At 37.2% G+C, this 17,435-nt stretch overlaps 1 protein-coding gene across 3 annotated transcripts in view; it reads left to right on the forward strand.

Annotated features, from left to right (window-relative positions):
- Positions 1 to 17,435, forward strand: part of DNAJC5B (DnaJ heat shock protein family (Hsp40) member C5 beta) — a 42,097-nt gene that overhangs the window by 9,816 nt on the left and 14,846 nt on the right. Inside the window, exons 3-4 of one of the 3 annotated variants that reach the window (XR_015794048.1) lie at positions 975 to 1,072; positions 1,901 to 2,544. Coding sequence is in view for 1 of the 3 variants with exons in the window: in XM_007426714.2 (XP_007426776.1) it covers positions 10,938 to 11,044 (107 nt within the window). In the remaining 2 variants the exon portion in view is untranslated. Of the gene's footprint in view, positions 1 to 974; positions 2,545 to 10,913; positions 11,045 to 17,435 lie in introns of those variants that run through there. The other 2 variants (XR_015794047.1, XM_007426714.2) reach the window with 2 other exon arrangements.

A 17,435-nucleotide genomic window follows, 5' to 3' on the forward strand; every position in this document is an offset into this window, starting at 1 on the left:
ATGGGTGAAAAGTCTTTCATCCACAAAAGGCTTCTGATTCAATGCAGCATTTCCCCAACTGGAGAGGGAATTATTTTTGCTTACTTCTTCTGTCCCTTCAACTGACCATGTTCCCCCAAATATGGCCCAGAGTAGCGTATCAAAGTCCATAAGTTGCTCGGTTCCATCCCTGGATTCCAGACCAAAATAAACCATATTTGTATTTTTTAAAAATCATACATGACTTAACCTACTTAGTAAGAATATTGTAATGTTCTTGAACTTCCCTGGTGAGATGTATCTTCAGACTGCTTTCTTCCACATTTATGTACCCTTCTATTAAGAAGTGCAAGAGATGTGCAGGTGCTGGAATGTTTATTTTAATTACTTATTTGTTAGAAGTATATCCTTTCTTTTCTCCAAGAACTCCAGGTGGCTTAGTTCAAGAAAGAGAGACCTTTTAAAAAAGAATTCTGTGCCCCATAGATCTCAGTTACATTACTAAATGCTTCTGATATGCTTAAAAATATCTTCTCTTTGAATTTTCTAGAGAATGAAACAGGAACATACTAAATGATTTGAACAGGTCTGAAAACTTTAATCTATTTCAATTAAAAATAAGAGCCAAATCAGTTCATAACCAGATTAGCTTAATATCCCCTAGAACATCAAAAGTTATAAAATTATTAGATAATTCCACCCAAAAATCTGGCTTAAAAATACTTCTCTATTCTAATAAATTGCTAGAAGAGTATGGATTTGCTGCAGGGCAGTCTATAGAACAAAATTGACAAATCCATAATAATTGATATTGATCAAACAAAAAGATAGCAAAATTACTCTAAGGCACCTAGAATCTTTTACTCAGAAGATCTGGAACATCAAAATAGAAAGGGAAATTGATGTGTCTGTGGGCTAGAAGAAAATGAGGAAGATAATAACATGATAACTGATGGTGAATTAGATTTATGAGATCTCTTCTACCTTACCTTTAGCTCTCACAGTGGAGGAGCTTGTCAAAATTACTGCAAGTCTTCACTGAATAGCTTCAGGAAATTGGAATTTCACATTGAAAGGATTCTGCTGTAAATTGGTAATCTGAAGTTTTTAATTGTCTCTAATCAGAAACAAGTTTCTCCATACTTTTCTTATTCCTGTTGAAATGATTGTAGTTAAATGGTATTTTCATGTATAGCTGCTAAAGAAGCACTTCATAGCACAGAATGGTTCCTCTGATGGAAAAATTTATAATTTCTGTCTTTAAACATAAATGCACTATGAAATCATACTGTGATTTACACATCTAAACTAGAGGGGTAGTCACCATATTCTATTAGTTAAAAATATGCCTTCTCAGTAGACCCACATCTTAGAAGACTAAACAGCAAAATATTCTGTTAAAAGGTTCCCATTTGGGCCAATGATATATTAGCCAATTTGGTCTAGTTGTTAAAGCATCTGGCTAGAAACTGGGAGACCGTGAGCTAGTCCGGTCTTAGGAATGAAAGCTGGCCGGGTGACTTCGGGCCAGTCACCTTCTCTCAGCCCACGACTTCAGGCTCGGGCAACAAGCTGGTTGGTCAATTCCTGTTGCAACCAATGGATGAACATTTGGCTGATCCAAAAAAAAAAAGTGGACCTTGCCACTTGCAGGAAAAATGCTAGGAAGAAGAAAAAGATTTGGGTGAATGAATATGTTTGTTTATTCTCCCAATAACCAATTTATGGAGGACTTCTCACTATTTTCTAAATTTTAGGAAGTGGTTTTAATTCTGGGAAGGGACCTAAACAAAGGAGGAGCAAATCATACAGAAGTGTTCATATAACTTTGGGGAATTCTAAATCCTAGGGTGAAAATATTATTTGTATTCACTCCAATGTCATGTCTCTTTTTCCCTTCTGCAATGAATCGTAAATATAGATGGAAGAATAAGTTTCAGGCCGTGCCCCAAATACATTCACTTTCTATGATGATATCATACAACCTACTGGAGGAATCCTTGTCAGAGAATGGGGATAAGCCACTGGATGTGGCACAGGCTTTGTTCGTCTTAGAAATAGAGACCATAGATCAGGAAATCAGATCCACCCACCGACCACCATACGTCAGAGAATCCTTCATGCACCAGAAGGAGGGCCAAAGTCCAACCAAACCCTAAGAAATATATACATATTTTTGTGGGCTCAGGATAAAAAATACAGAGTGCATTTAAAGAACAGACTTCTTTGGAAGTACTTAGGAAATAACCCCAAGTTTCTTCTGAGGGATTTATGGCTAATGGAGCATGGATGGAGTCCTGAGAACATTGGCTTTATTAATGCTGAATATTTAGAAGCCATTATTACTCTCTTTAGACATCATCACATTGTATTTTTTTATGCATGAGTGTTTATCTGCAATTAATTGGCATATTTTCACTGTAACTAATTTCCTTGGGGGATCAGTTATGTTTAGATTATATCATCATTTGTATTATAAGTTTTATATTATATTTAGTAAGCTGTCTTGAAGGCTCCTTCTGTGGAAACACAGGGTGATTGTGGAAACAAACAAAAATGTCATAATTAAATGTGTCATATTATCTCTTATGAGTTGGACTGCCTTTCTTATTTCTTAATGAATGTTCGTAAGTTCATCATGCACACAAACATACACATACATCTTGATACTTGAGTTCTCTGCCTGTATCTCCTGATGTCTGTGGCTTTGTTCATGTTAATTAGTGTGCTCACACTTGACGGCCTCATTATAACTCTGCATTTAATACTCTAATTCTCATGTACTAGAGATGATGCTATCTTCTGTTTGATTCATGCTACATATTACCTTGGAAAAATTTTAATCTCAGGATGCACATCAGACTGAAATAATTTGCTACAGTTGACACCAGAGGGTGCTGGCAGCTTATGGAATGTAGTGATACAATTGATACTGCTTGACAATTGCAGAACATCTTTAATTTTTCTTGAAAAATCATACAAAATACCTCAAACGAGAGATTCCCAGAAACAATATTTACAGAATTTTAATTGTACTAAAAACTGTTACTAGAGCATTTAATTCAACAAATACTATGTAAATACCATGAAAACTTTGAGAAAAAAACCAAAGGGCGTAGTGACAACCTGCTGCCCTCAATAAAGTTAAACGAATAAATCAGTGAATTAACAGTCAGGGAGGAAAGAGACCGTTGAGCTGGGTAGAAATGATAAGACAGAGGTAGCATTTGATTTACTACTTATATATGTCTGGCTTTTCAGTTATAAAACTAGAAAGAGAAGTTGATTTCACTCCTTAGATGAGGATAAGTTGTTTTATGAGCTTCCCTTATAATTTCACCTTCATATGAACATCTTACAGATTATTTTATCCCAAATGTAGGGGTACATTTCAGCCCTTCAGAAGAAAAATAATACGAAGGCAGCTGCTCTTTTTCATGTTCACTGTCATCAGAAATGGGGTAGAGTTGTTTGACAAACTGGGTTAATAATAAAAATGTGCAAAACTGTTCCTTATACTGAACAGCTGGCTTGTGTGGGCCTGTCCACACAACAGGACCACACAATGCAACAACATACACATTTTGGCTGTCTGGCTCCATAGAATGAAACTGTTCTGTTTTGTTTCACATTCAGACCCAAATAGGATGTTCCAGCTAGAAGTGGGTCAGAAGGTGAAGAATATAAAAAAGTCAAAGCAGAGGGCTTTCCTTGGTCGTAGCATGTGCAGACATTGGTAATGGGAGTGGTGGCTGTGGAGAGGTGAGAAAGCAAAAACCCTAGGAAGATCCGGGGGCAGGGGGGCCAGTAGGAAATGCAACACTGGGATGTTGGTGGTGGTGACTCAGAGAAGATGCTGGAAAGATGTGGGAACCAGTGGGCCAGCACATAGGCCATGTGAAAGAGAAGGGAGACAGGTGGCAGTGTTCCTGATGTCATGGTATGTGGGAATGACGTTAGGTGGCAGGAGGAAGAGCCGCAGTCTAGACAACCATCATGCAAAAGGTATCTCAGCCCACAGAAGGAAAAGGAGCATGGGAAGTGTCTCAGAAGGGATCCTCCCCAGTTTTCTGGAAAGTAAGAGTAAAGGAAGGGAGAAATGCTTTCAGACTTCTGTTACTGTAACCTTACAATAAAGGTAGTGTTAGTATTCATGGTTTGTCTGGACTACCTCAAAGGGCTGACACCCACTTGCCCTGTAAAATCACTCTAGAATCTCCCTAGATTTGGTTTTGGCCAAACTCTAGAACCAAAACATTCCAGGTTTTGTTTCTGCCAGATTGCAGCCAATCAAAATGGTTCAGCAGAATTTCAGAAAACTGATGGTTCCTTTCAAGCTTGGAACAAAATACATTTACCAATTTATGCACACTCCTAGCAAATAATGATTAATAAGCCTATTTTCTTAGATTTATCAAGTAATGTTTTAGAATTGGATGAAGTATTGGCCTTCGACACTATAGCCTCAGAGTGCCCACGGCCTGTATAAATTGCTAGTTCTGCCCTTTCCTTGCTTGTCTTTGGAATTCTATGGAAAAATAAACCCTCTCTAGAGATAATTGCTTTACTTGAAATTGCATAAACAAAGTAGGTAACATGAAAATCTGAAAGGATTCAAAATGAGATCAATAGATGCCATAGGGTGGCAGGGTTTTGCTATGTTGCTCTGTAGCCCTTGAATTGAATTAAATTAATTAGTTAAACTAAGGCTCCATAATTGGTTAAGTAGCTAGCAACTCTCTCATTCCTTCACTCTACATTTTGGCCTTGAAAGACTTAGGGCTATTTCTCACCTTCCCCTACCCACAGCTCCTAACACAAAACTTACCTTAGTAACAACTTTTTTCCTCCCATATCCTCATAATGTTGTTTTTCTCCCATCTCCAGCTAAAAGTCATTCTTTCCCTTTTACCCCAATCCACTTTTTGCAATGAATGTGATCTGACATACTTCACTGCCCATTTGATTGGACACTCGAGGCCACTACAAGCCTGCCCCCTCTCCTCTGGTCATGGGTCACCACCTTCCCTGGCTTCAGAGATTAGACTCCTGGCTTTTGAAGAGGTAATGCCCATGTAATGCCTGACCACCACTTTCCATCATGCTTTTCAAGTTTTATACAGGCTCCTTATAAACATGGATGAAAGACTCCTAATCCTGCATGGGGAAAAGGTTTGATTTAAACTGGGAAGGAGAGCTGGGGTTTGTATTGCTAATTCTGTCACCACTGGAGGCATTACATGATTTCACTGACTAAGGGTTTCATAGAGCCATTTTTTTTACACTTTTTACTATTTTTATTATTTCTGAGGACTTGAGCATGAGCACTACAGCTATAACCCTGTTTAGTCAATAGTCTCAGGATTGGTATCATGCAGATGCAATTCCTGGCGCTGTTTATACAATGCGCCGTGGTTGCATAACAATCTGGGAGAGGAGAGGCAGCATCATTTTGCCTATGCCACACCAGTTTGGTAGCACAAAGGGCCATAGTGATTACTGTTGTTATGCATGGGTCAATCACAACTGCATGTCTTCCATTTCTGGCTGTCCACCAATTACTCCTGGATGCTGCCAGTCATGAGGTCCTTGGCTGCTGACTACCAGCACTGCCGTTCCCTTGCCGCACTTACTGAGGACAGAGCTCACTCATTCTCAGCCATTTCCTCCTGCTTCACCCGCTGCCCACCCCACCTTTTACCTGTCAGCCAAGTTAGTTTTGAACATGCTAGTGCAGAAGAGTATTAGATCCATGCTTAGCAATACCCTTAGAGGAAGGTCAAGGTACAGACAAAGAGTTGCACCAAGGAGGAACAAAGGGGAAAGTTTCCCCACCTCCCCCTGCCCCCCCCCCCATTCCAGGCTATTTTGAACACTGGTTTAGGGCTATTTTAGAAGAGCACTAGTCTGCATTCAGAAATAGCCCAACTGACAAGTAATCAGCAGGTAGCTGGGACTGCAAGAGGCATCAGGACAACTCCCTCATGCTTCACCCATACCTCCCACTTAGCACCTGCCACTTGTTAATCAGACAATTTAACAGGGGGCTAAATCCACCATTTGGGGCATCAGTCTAATTGCAGCCCATCTTGCTCTACCCCACATTAAGAAAATAGTAGTTGATTTTTCTGCTGACAGGCAATATTTGGTGAGAGGGGAAACCAAGGTAGGAGAACCCCCCTATTCTTTTTCCTCAACTTGGCTCAGAATAAATAAGGACAGCATCATTCTCTGGCTTTGTTATTTTGGCAAACCAGGAATTGGGTAATGGGGGCGACATAATTTAGGTCAGCACAATGTTCTTCTGGCTGAAAGACTAGTAGGTAGCACTTTAACTTGGCCATCTAGAAGAGTCCACTGATGTCTTCCAAACAAAGTTAAAGGTTTGTAAGATAATCCACACACGAAAATGATAACACAATATAGGAACTGGGAGAGATGAGCCCCTGCTTTTCATCTCCTGGAATAGGAGCCCAAATGCAGAGCTCTTAACAGTTTGGAAGACAACCAAGGTTTGCTACTATGGCAAGCACAGAAACATGACCAAATCTAGCAATTTATTCTTGCTCATCATTTTTGGGCATTCTCAGTTGGCCCCATAAAATAAGCACTAGCTGGCTGGCAGTTCTCTGCAAGCTCTATAGACCTGTAAATATATCAACATATCTGTGTCCTTAGTGATGACCAAATCACTGAGATTAGTTTTGGAAATTTTTAAACAAAAAATTGACATAAAGAGTCACCCTGAAGAAGTGCCCATAATCTTGCTTCACACGTCATATTACCCCATAATTTGCTAAGCTAGAGTTTATTGAATTAATTACAATGGTCTAAGTTCACACAACACAAAAAAGATAAACCATGCTTTGTAAGCCATAGTGGCAGCTGAATTCATGCAACACACTGAGCAAAAAACAAATAATTTATAGTTTAGTGCAGTATCTTAATCTAATGTGATTGTTGTGGGCATCGAGCCTGTAAGATTCAGTGGTGATTCTTAAGTGGTACAGTATTCTGTTTCAAGTACTTGGACTAGAATGGACATTAATAACTCTTATTGCTAAAGAATCCTGCAGTAGTTCTAATAATGCATAACAGAAGCTTAAGAATAATCACCAGTTAAGAAGCCATTGTTATCCTACATTTGGATGTAGGAAATCTTATTCATAGTACAGAAGGAAAAAAATGTCTGTTTTCAGATGTGTCCTTTAAAGATCTGAACACCACCCAGGAACTGTGGCTATTGAGTAGTCTAGAAATGAAATAAATAAATATTACAAATTCAGTGTTCTACAGCTGGCCTTTTTTGGGCATCCTTACTGAAATTAAATCCCAATGAGGGATCGTGTCCTATTCATGGGATTCGAAGACATGCCAACACCATTCTGTTATCTCCTAAATGTTCTAGAGAGAAAGACCTGGTTCCCTGTTCTTTGTTTGTTTGTTTGTTTGTTTGTTTGTTTTAGCCTTTTAATAATGTTAACAAAACTTCATTGCTCATAAATGCTACAAAGAAACATTTACTCATTCTTAATATGCTCAACAACACTGATGGAAGCAAAGCAGAGCTGAGAACGAAACATAATAAAACTGGGATGCAATGCACTCTCTGGTGTCATTGGCTATTGTGCTATAGCAACCTGTGCGCTCATTAATCTTTCATTCGCTTTTTCACTAGCCTTCAGAAGGGATAACCAATGGAATACTAGAGCAACAAAAAGTAACCAGATGCCACTGACCTGTTTAACTCAATTGGTGAAGGAAGAAAAATAAAAACAACTTTCTATAGAAGAATTGTTCAAATACAGAATTGTGTAGCCCTTCCACTGTGTTCTTTGTCTTTCCTTTTTGCTCTAAATATTGTATAAAATTTATTTTTATATTTTAAAACATCATCAATATAGTAACTTGCTAAGTAATATAGGGCATCCATACATGTACAAGACTACTGTTTCAGAAGCAGGTATGTTTTTCCCCTTTCTTCCAAAACTTACCTCTTTTGTATTTATTTGATGCAGATAGTAATATTTTTCTAAAATGTAATACATTTGGAATTTTGGGAATGTTTTAACTGCTTCCGTTAATGTTTGTATTTCTTTTAGAACTCTATAAATTTGTTAAATAAATAAATGTACAAATAAGATGTTATTTATTCCAGTTCTAGTAATAAGATTTAATATTCTGTACATGAGATTATTTTATTTCTTTCTCATTTTATTTTAGTAAAATGCAGAATAATAAATATGGCAATTTTATTACATTTGGTGTTGCATGTACGATTAAGAATCTATGTATATAGTCTTGGGAGTAGTGCCATTGGACTCTGTGATTCTCTTCAGAGTAAACTTGCAATGGATTGGGCTATGTGAACAAATACCACTGAACTTTATCAATTTAACATCAAAATAATTTAAACATAGTTGTCCCTTCCCCAAATTAAATGAGATGTACAGCTTTACTGCATTATTGTCCATAGTTAACCATAGTTTTTTAATAGAGGGATGGATTCTAACTAGACAAACAACTCTGCAGGCTGCTTAAAACCAGTAAAAGCAGTGTGAGATTGAAGCTGTGAAACTCAGTACCATGCAAGTTCAACTGGAGAGAAATTCCACTGTGTCCAGTAGAGCTTTCTTCCAAGTTAATATGCATAGGACTGTAGTCTTTCAGTGCAATTCTATGCATTCTTAGTCAGAAGAGACTATCGTCAAATCCACTAAGATTTATTTTTGTGTAAATGTGCACAGAATTGCACATTCTGTACAAAATAATCTATGCCCCTTTTCTCTGTTGTACCCAACTAATTCAACCATAAAATGAATTTATAACTGCATTCTTAATTTTCTATCATTTTTTTTTACAGAATGAAATCTACTGGTTTCAGAAACTCAGATTATGTCAAAAAGTAGGGAAACAGCACATTAGCTAAAGCAGTAATTATACAAATGTCATAGGTGGTTTTATATAAATCACAGTGAATAATGCTATCTTTAAAAGCTATTGTATCTGTCTGATTTTTACAGATCTGTGTTCTCCTGTTGTAGAACCTGTTCCCTTTAATTTCATTGATGGTTAACTCTAGTCCGCATGTTACTCAAGTGTTTAGCATATTGTGGATACATTATTCTTAATTAATACCATGCAGTGCACCCAGCAACTTAATAATTAGGAGATTTGAAATGACCATCAGTCTTTACGATAGGAAAAAACTGACACTCATTTCTCTTAATGGATGTTTTTCTAATATTGTTCCTCTTGAGACATTAACTTCCTCTGGGTAAAATCAGTATCAATAAATCACATGCCATTTATGTTTGTATATTTGTTTCAAAAGTGCTGTTGAGAAAAAAAGATGAATGTAAAGCAATATATTTCCCACTAAAAATGGAAGGGTTTTTCTTAAGTTATTATGAATATAAGCTGTCATATTTATTGGTTTCAGTGGACAGGGGTAGATAACATGTCATGAGGGTTTACTGTCTGAATGCCACAAGGAAAATTGATTTGTTACAATTTGAATATCTAGCATAACATAACCCATTAAATAATTTATGAATTGATACGTGATTCTGCTTTTCACTGACCAATAAGAGAAAGAAAAGGCTAGGCATCGGCTTTATTTGAAATGGAGAGATTTACATTGGCTGACTCCGCTGTTTAAAATCAATTAATGGAACAACGCTTTAAGGTACAACACAAACACAACTTTGCAAAGGGCCAGTTGTAAGCTAGCCTGTGAGATTACATTGTGATCAGCTGCTCCCAGTATCCAGTGCCACTATCCTAATTCCTCACCCCCCCCTTCTCACAAACATACAGTACATGCCACTGATGTGCTACAACCAATCGCTCCACTATACCTTGTGGATGTGAAAAGTATTTGAACGAGAGATCAAAACGGGATAGGATGCCCTCTGACCACTATACTCTACCAGCTGATTCAGCAAGCTAAACCCTTAGACCAGTGTTTTTCAACCTTGGCAACTTTAAGATGTGTGGACTTCAACTCCCAGAATTCCCCAGCTAGCACACTGGCTGGGGAATTCTGGGAGTTGAAGTCCACACATCTTAAAGTTGCCAAGGTTGAAAAACACTGCCTTAGACTAAGTGTGGGGAATTTGTCCCAGTTCTGTCTGATTCAAATGGCAGTCAATTCTTCTGTAAGCTTCCCCTCAGGTGGGCAACAATGAAAGAGGTTGTTTCATAAAGCATGAAATGATAGGATACACACCTATCCCAACTGCAGTAATAAATGAATGAATAAGCAGCCTTGCCTCAGATGTTCAGGTTATACTTGCCGTCTTAAAATCAAAACAGTCATACTTTTTTGGAGCCAGTAATGGGAACTGATTCAGCAATTAGTCCCTTAAATGTCAAAAAAAGAAGGAAGGAAGGAAGGAAGGAAGGAAGGAAGGAAGGAAGGAAGGAAGGAAGGAAGGAAGGAAGGAAGGAAGGAGGAGGGGGGAGGGAGGGAGGGAGGGATGGAGGGAGGGAGGGAGAAAAAGAAAGAAAGAAAGAAAGAAAGAAAGAAAGAAAGAAAGAAAGAAAGAAAGAAAGAAAGAAAGAAAGAAAGAAAGAAAGAAAGAAAGAAAGTAAGTTAAGGATGAAACTGGAAAATAGCTTTCAAACTTTGCAGCAATGCATGGAGGGAAAGGAAGAGCTAACCTGTTCACTCCATAGCAACGGAATGAGTCAGAAACTGGGGCGGAGCTACTGTGCTTATGGAATGGTTCAAAACCAGACAGTTGTCTATATTGCTGCGCACATTTAAGAGCCAGTGGCTCGCCACACTGTAAAGTGATAATCTATGTTCCACCAGTTGCGGCATAAGAAATAGAATATGACATACAGGACCATTTCAGAGTTTCCTTATTTTTCTTAAGAATTACCCAGTAAGAAACATTTCTTCTTGGATGTCCTTTTTTTCACATTAGAGTTCTTGAAAATGTATTGATAAGATGGCTGAACAAAGACAACGGGCTTTATCTACATCAGGAGAAGCACTCTATGAACTTCTGGGTCTTGAAAAAGGGGCATCCCATGAAGAAATCAAGAAATGTTACAGGTATTTATGGAAATCTAACATAATTTGATAAGTACCCACAGCTTTCTCTACCCATTCACATCTGTTTATTCTTAAAAATATCAATACCTTCTTTTTTAAACTCTTTCATTAGCTCAACCACTTCCAGAGGTGTTCAGATCATTTTGTCTAGTGTTTGAGGGTTGATGCTCAAGGGCTGATTATGAATTGCCTGCTTTGCGGGCTGGATTTGTTTAAATGTTTCATTGTAGGATAATGGATTAGTGCCAGTTCTCTTTGAAATCAAAACAAAGTATAAACATAGGTGTTAAAAATAGCTCTGCTTTATTTCTAGATTCTATTTACATGATATGCTCACATTATTCAAAAGCATTATTTCAAATATCTTTATTACTTTACAGATTGTGAAAAATCTTAATGTAAACAATGAATTTGCCACTGTTTTGAGAAGGCTGATGATTAGAGTAAAACATGATAGCTGTGTAAATTTAATGCAAACAATACATCAACAAATATTTGTATTATATAAATAAGTATAAATCTGAGAATGAATTTTAGCAATTCCTAATTATGAAATAATTGTTTATTTCATAATAAATTGTATTAATAATATAATTACATCATTATGTGAAGCTTATGTTAATTCTACAAATGTTTAAAATATATTTTAATCCTTAAACATTTCTTTAAATATTTATATTAACCCCAATAAATATATCAAAGCATAAGCCTTCCTAGAATACAAATTTCATAGCTTTCTGAATGTTACCCAAGTGTAAGAGGTAAATTAATTATACTTTTATTTGTTTATTAAATAATAACCTAAGGATATGGGATTGGAGCCATTTAAAACTAAAAATCTCTGCCCTCGAGGATTATGCCCCTCCCATAATCTAAAAATATTTTACACCAAAAATAAATAAATGATTAAATAGCACTGGGAAGAGATTAAGCAAACAAGAATTCTTGGGTACCAGTTCTTCTACTTCAGTGGATTCTAGAATGGCCAGATGTAATGCATATATAACATAACATCTTAGCACACAGGAAGCCAGCCAAAAGCAAGGTCCAAGGTAGAAAGCATGGCACCAACCTGCTTTCTTTTCACAGGACTGAATGGACTAAAGTGGGATATGGGTAGTTTGCAGGGCAACATACTGTAACATGGCAACCCAGCCGCCGACTTACTCTGATTCATCAAATACACCATCACGTTAAGCCTAAATGGTTTGTTGATTTAGATACAGGCACTGTGTTTTAGGAAGGGCATGGACAAAATGGAGCACGTCCAGAGGAAAGCAAGTTAGAAGATAAGGACCAGGAAGGAAAACAAATGTGGAATGCAATAGGGCTGCTCTGGGACGCAGATGTTTAAATGGAGGCTGGATAGCTATGTGAGGGATACTGTAGCAGTGGGTTCCTCCACTGGATGAGATTATCTACAAGGTCCCTTCTGACCCTTACTTTCCATGAACGTGTGTAACCTAACCCTAACCCATCCATCCCCTCAAGCCATTACAAAGGCAATGCCTTCTTAGCATAAAACACAACCTGGTGCCATTTCTTACTAACACAACCTCTATCTCCCTCTGCTGTTATACAACATATACTGTACCTGTCCAAAAATGAAATCTTATGGCACCTTCAGGGTTTTTTCTCCTGCTTTGTCTGCGGATTAATAGAGTTCTCTTGCTTCTGGAGCAGCTTTCTGAAAATTTAGCACTCCGGTGATGGCTACAGGTTTTCCTTGCTAGCTAGCAATCAAATGTATCCTTCACACTGGTGACCATGTCTGAATACTCCATGTTGTTTTTCCATGTGGAAGAGAAGCAAAAGTTTCTCTAATCCCTGAAGGGGAGAGTTGTCATGGAAGAATGCAAAGTGAATTGAATTTTATTTTGCCTTGTACATGAATAGCGATGATTTACATAACAATCTATGGTAAAACTGACAGTGGTGTTTTATCCATCTTTATTAGCAATTATGGTAAAAACAAAGGCTGCTTCTGAGTAAAGTGGAAATATCAAAGGGATTCACACTTAATGGAATTGTTGTAAATACTTGCAAGACAAAATGATGAGTCAGACTCTTGGATTTCATTTAATTGATCCTTTAACTTATACTAATTTGCTCCGTGAATCTAAAAGCCTGCTGCTGAAGTAAGCACTTGACAATGCAGTATAATAATCGTAGAATACCTGACTTCAAATTTCCTATTGTTATTAGTTAGCTTGGTACTTGCCAGAACATAACCATCTATGTTTTAAATGTCATAAACGTGGTACTGCTCCAGGATGCTTCTTTTTCCAGTTTGATATCATTTTATCTGTGAAAGAGTTAACATGTTTTCCAGTTAAGACCTGTTCTGCTTTGAGTTAAAGAACACTGCTAAGGTGCATTGACCCACACAGGACATACAACAGGAAACAACAAATTTGTATGAATGTCTCATATACCACATACTACTTTTTCATTCCCAGTAGCACAAGTAACTTGGGTGAGCAACTTCCAGTTCTAGGACCACATGCCAACCCTGAAGCTCTTTTTCATGAGCCCTCAAGCCTATCCATTCCAATGGGAATGATTTAAGTTCCATACAGTACATCAGCAAGTTGTTCACACACAAAACAGGATTCTTACATTGTTTTAATCTTTCTGACAATTTCCATGCAAGGGCAATAATCACAGATCTCTGCTACACTAATCTGCGTATTTTCTAAAGAGACATTGTTCTAAAAAAATCCTTCTATTGGAACCCCACTGAAACTGAAAGTAGGCATATTAGAATATAATGAAAATACAGAGGTGAACAGGAGAACAAGATTTGTAAATGTAATTGAGAAATGATGCTTGGATTGAGATCCACACATATGTCACCTCATTCATTCATCTTTATTTTGTCAAAGACCAGCTTAAAACAACCAGAAATGATCAAATAGATGAATGAACTATCTCATGTCTTATTTTTCTCACATGACAAGATGACAATTGTAAATGAAAACTGGACCATAAATAACATCTAAATTTAGCTTTAACATTCTGAATCTAAATATATTTAAATCAGTGAGAAGTAAGTCCCACTGATTTCAATCAAAGATTAAGACTACCTGGAATCAAGCCTGACATACATAGTTTCTTGATAATAAAATAAAAATAGTATGGCACTGTCTTCTTCTATTTTTGTTTTTTGATTGGTTGGTTGGTTTTTGAAATTCCAAATCTAGCCTGCAGCTATGGGACTTCTTGGTCACCCGCCCCCCCCCCCCCATCCAATTACTAGTAAAATCTGTTCCTGCTAATTTCTTTTTTCAGGATCAGCTAAGATCAGCTAAGAGTAATTGTGTTTAGAATTGCAAAGCAAGAAGTTTAAGTATAGCCATTATAATTTCTAAACAGGATATCCCCAAAGAGGAAAGTATAACATGCAGTATAACATGAAAAGAAAGGTGGCTTGTAATTCTGGAAGTTCTGTCAAGCCATCCTGCCAAGTCATGGAATCAACAATACAACAGTCAGACTGAAATCTCACTCTGAAAGACAGGGACATATATTATATGGCTTCACAAATAATTGAGTATAGTACTCTCAGGAATTCACTTCTGTCTCCAAGACTAGGTTGTTGAGATGATCCTCAACTCAGTCTCAGATTAAGGCAATACATTATCTGTGTGTGTGCGTGTGTGTGTGTATATGAATATATGTTCAGTTCTCTCCCACTGAAAACACTGGTATGAATGGATAATGAATTCCTTCCTCATATTCAAGATTATAGCTGCAAATTTTGTGGAACCTTGGTGGCCCTGTGCCTGTAAATTACCTTCTCTAACTGATTCAAGAAAAGTAACCTGAGTGAATTCCTACGTCAGAGTCATTAATCTCATTTTAAAAAGAAGAGATTGGTCCTGCATCAGATTAGTAGTGGGCCCTCTATAAAGTTGTGGACAGAAAAGGTATCCTAGCATGCAGATCTTAATGCTAGAGAAAAGGTATTCAGGATGTTCCTGCACCTACCATCACAATTAGCACTTTTTAATGTATTTCCACAGAACTGCACCATGCATACATTGTCTGCATTGTGTGACTAAAATTATGTTTAAACCGATGAACCAAAGAATCCAAGAAAATATTCCAATTGTTCATTTTTGATCTTTTAATATTCATATGGGCAAAGGAAGCAAGGCTAATTACTGAACTATTTTAAAATGTATTTTTGTGATAATAAGTGATCTTATCAATTATTAATTGTTGTGCACGGTCTTTTTACAATGGATTGATTGTTGTCAAGTTGGTGTCAACTCTTAGTGACCACATAAATAAACTTTCTCCAAGATTATCTGTCCTCAACCTAGTCTTTTAGATCCCTCATTGGTGCATTCATTGTTGTTATAATCAAGACCACCTACCTTGCTGCTGGTCATTCTCTTCTATTTCCTTCTACTTCTTCCAGCATTATGGACTTCTCAAGCGAGCTGGGTCGTCACATAGTATGTTAAAATATGTTAGTCTGAGTCTGGCCATTTGCAAATCCTGGGCTGATTTGTTCTATGATCAATTTGTTTGTCTTCTTGGCTGCCAATGTTGTTCTTAGGAGTCTTCTCCAATACCAAGCTTCAAAAGCATCAGTACTTTTTCTTTCCTGCTTCATCAAGTCCAGCTTTCACATCCATAGGGCATCCCAATGAAAACCATTGTCTACTTGATTATAATATCTGTAGATATAAACCTATCACAGCATTTGAATATCTTTTCTAAGGGCTTCATTGCTACCGTACCAATTGCTAGTCTGTGGCATATTTCTGTGACTTTTTTTTTTTTTACCGTTGATAGCCAATCCTAAAAGGCAGAAGCCATCCACCACTTTAGTGTCTTCATTGTCAATGCTAAAGCTGGTTGCTGGACCTATTGTCATTAATTTAGTCTTCTTTATATTTAATTGTAGCCTCATTTTTTCACTGTGCTCCTTGACTTTGATTACAAGTTTGCAGATCATTTGCATTTTCAGTTAGCAGAACAGTGTCATCGACATAACAGTTACTGATATTCCTCCAATTTTAATTACCACACTAATTTTTTTTCCAATTCACTTTCCCTCAGTATCTATTCAGCACATAGGCTGAATAAATAAGGAGGAGTATACAGCCTTGTCTCACTCCTTGCTGACCTAGAGCCAGACTGTTTTATCATATTCCATCCGGACTGTGGCTTCCTACCCTGTATATAGGTTTCTCATGAGGACAATGAGATGTTCTACTATTCCATTTTCCTAAGAACATTCCACAGTTTGACATCACTGATGCAATTTAAGGCCTTTCTCTAGTCCATGAAGCACATATTAACTTATTTTGGGTTTTTTTTTTGCTTTTTAAATTATTCAATTATCATGTATCAACAATAATGTCTTTTGTTCCTTGGCCTTTTCTAAAGCCAACTTCAATATCTGACATCTCTTTTTCCATGTAGGATTCTAATTTATGTTGGATGATCCCAAACATTATATTGTTAGGATGTGAAACAAAGGATATTGTGCAATAGTTTGCAATCTCTGCTAAGCCTTCTTTCTTTGGTATTGGTATGTAAACTGACCTCTTCTAATCTGTTGGCCACTGTGTTATTCTCCTGATTTGCTGGCATAGTTTGGTTAGAAACTTTACTGATTCTTATTCTGTTGCTTTCCATATTTCTATAAATATTCTATCAATTCCTGTATCCTTCCAACTTGGTTGTGACCAGAGTACTGATCAAACTTCATCTTCTAGTACCAGAGGATTTTGGAAATAGGAAATATCTTCTATGGTATCTTAGAATTTCAGTATATTCTTTCCATCTCTGTCTGATTTTCTTTGAATCAGTTATTGTCTATCTGTTGGCATCCTTTAGCATACTAGTTCAAGGTCAGAACCTCCTTTTGAGTTTGGAGATATTTTGGAAAAGGTTCCTTTTTCACTCCTCTTTCCATCTTCAATGTTTTTACAGATATTGTTGTCTGTTCTAACAACTCTCTGAAATTCTTTTTTAAGTTCCTTCCTAAGATCTTTGTCTTTCTTGGCTTTGGCTTCTCTTCTCTTCTCTTCTTGGCAATTTCCACCATCTGTTCTGACATCCAAATTGCTTTCTTCTGTTTCTGGTCTTCAGCAGTCTCTTTTCACATTCATTCTTAACAACTCCTTTGATTTCATTCCACAGTTCCTCTGGGTCCCCATTCATGAGGTTCAGGACTTCAAAACAATTCCTGACATTCTCCTTGAAAATGCTGGGTATATGCTCAAGACCATATCATGGAAATTGGTTGGCTGTGTTCTTCCACTTTAACTTGAGTTGGAACTTGTACATGGACAGTTTGTGATCTTTTCCACAGTCAGTCCCTGGCCATGTCTTTGCTATTTGTTCACTTTTTTCACCTCTTTGTACCAAT

Source organism: Python bivittatus, unplaced genomic scaffold (genome assembly GCF_059951505.1).
Source record: "Python bivittatus isolate LINGU-HERP-01145 unplaced genomic scaffold, Pbiv_v1 ctg000840_np1212, whole genome shotgun sequence".
Lineage (NCBI taxonomy): Eukaryota > Metazoa > Chordata > Lepidosauria > Squamata > Pythonidae > Python > Python bivittatus.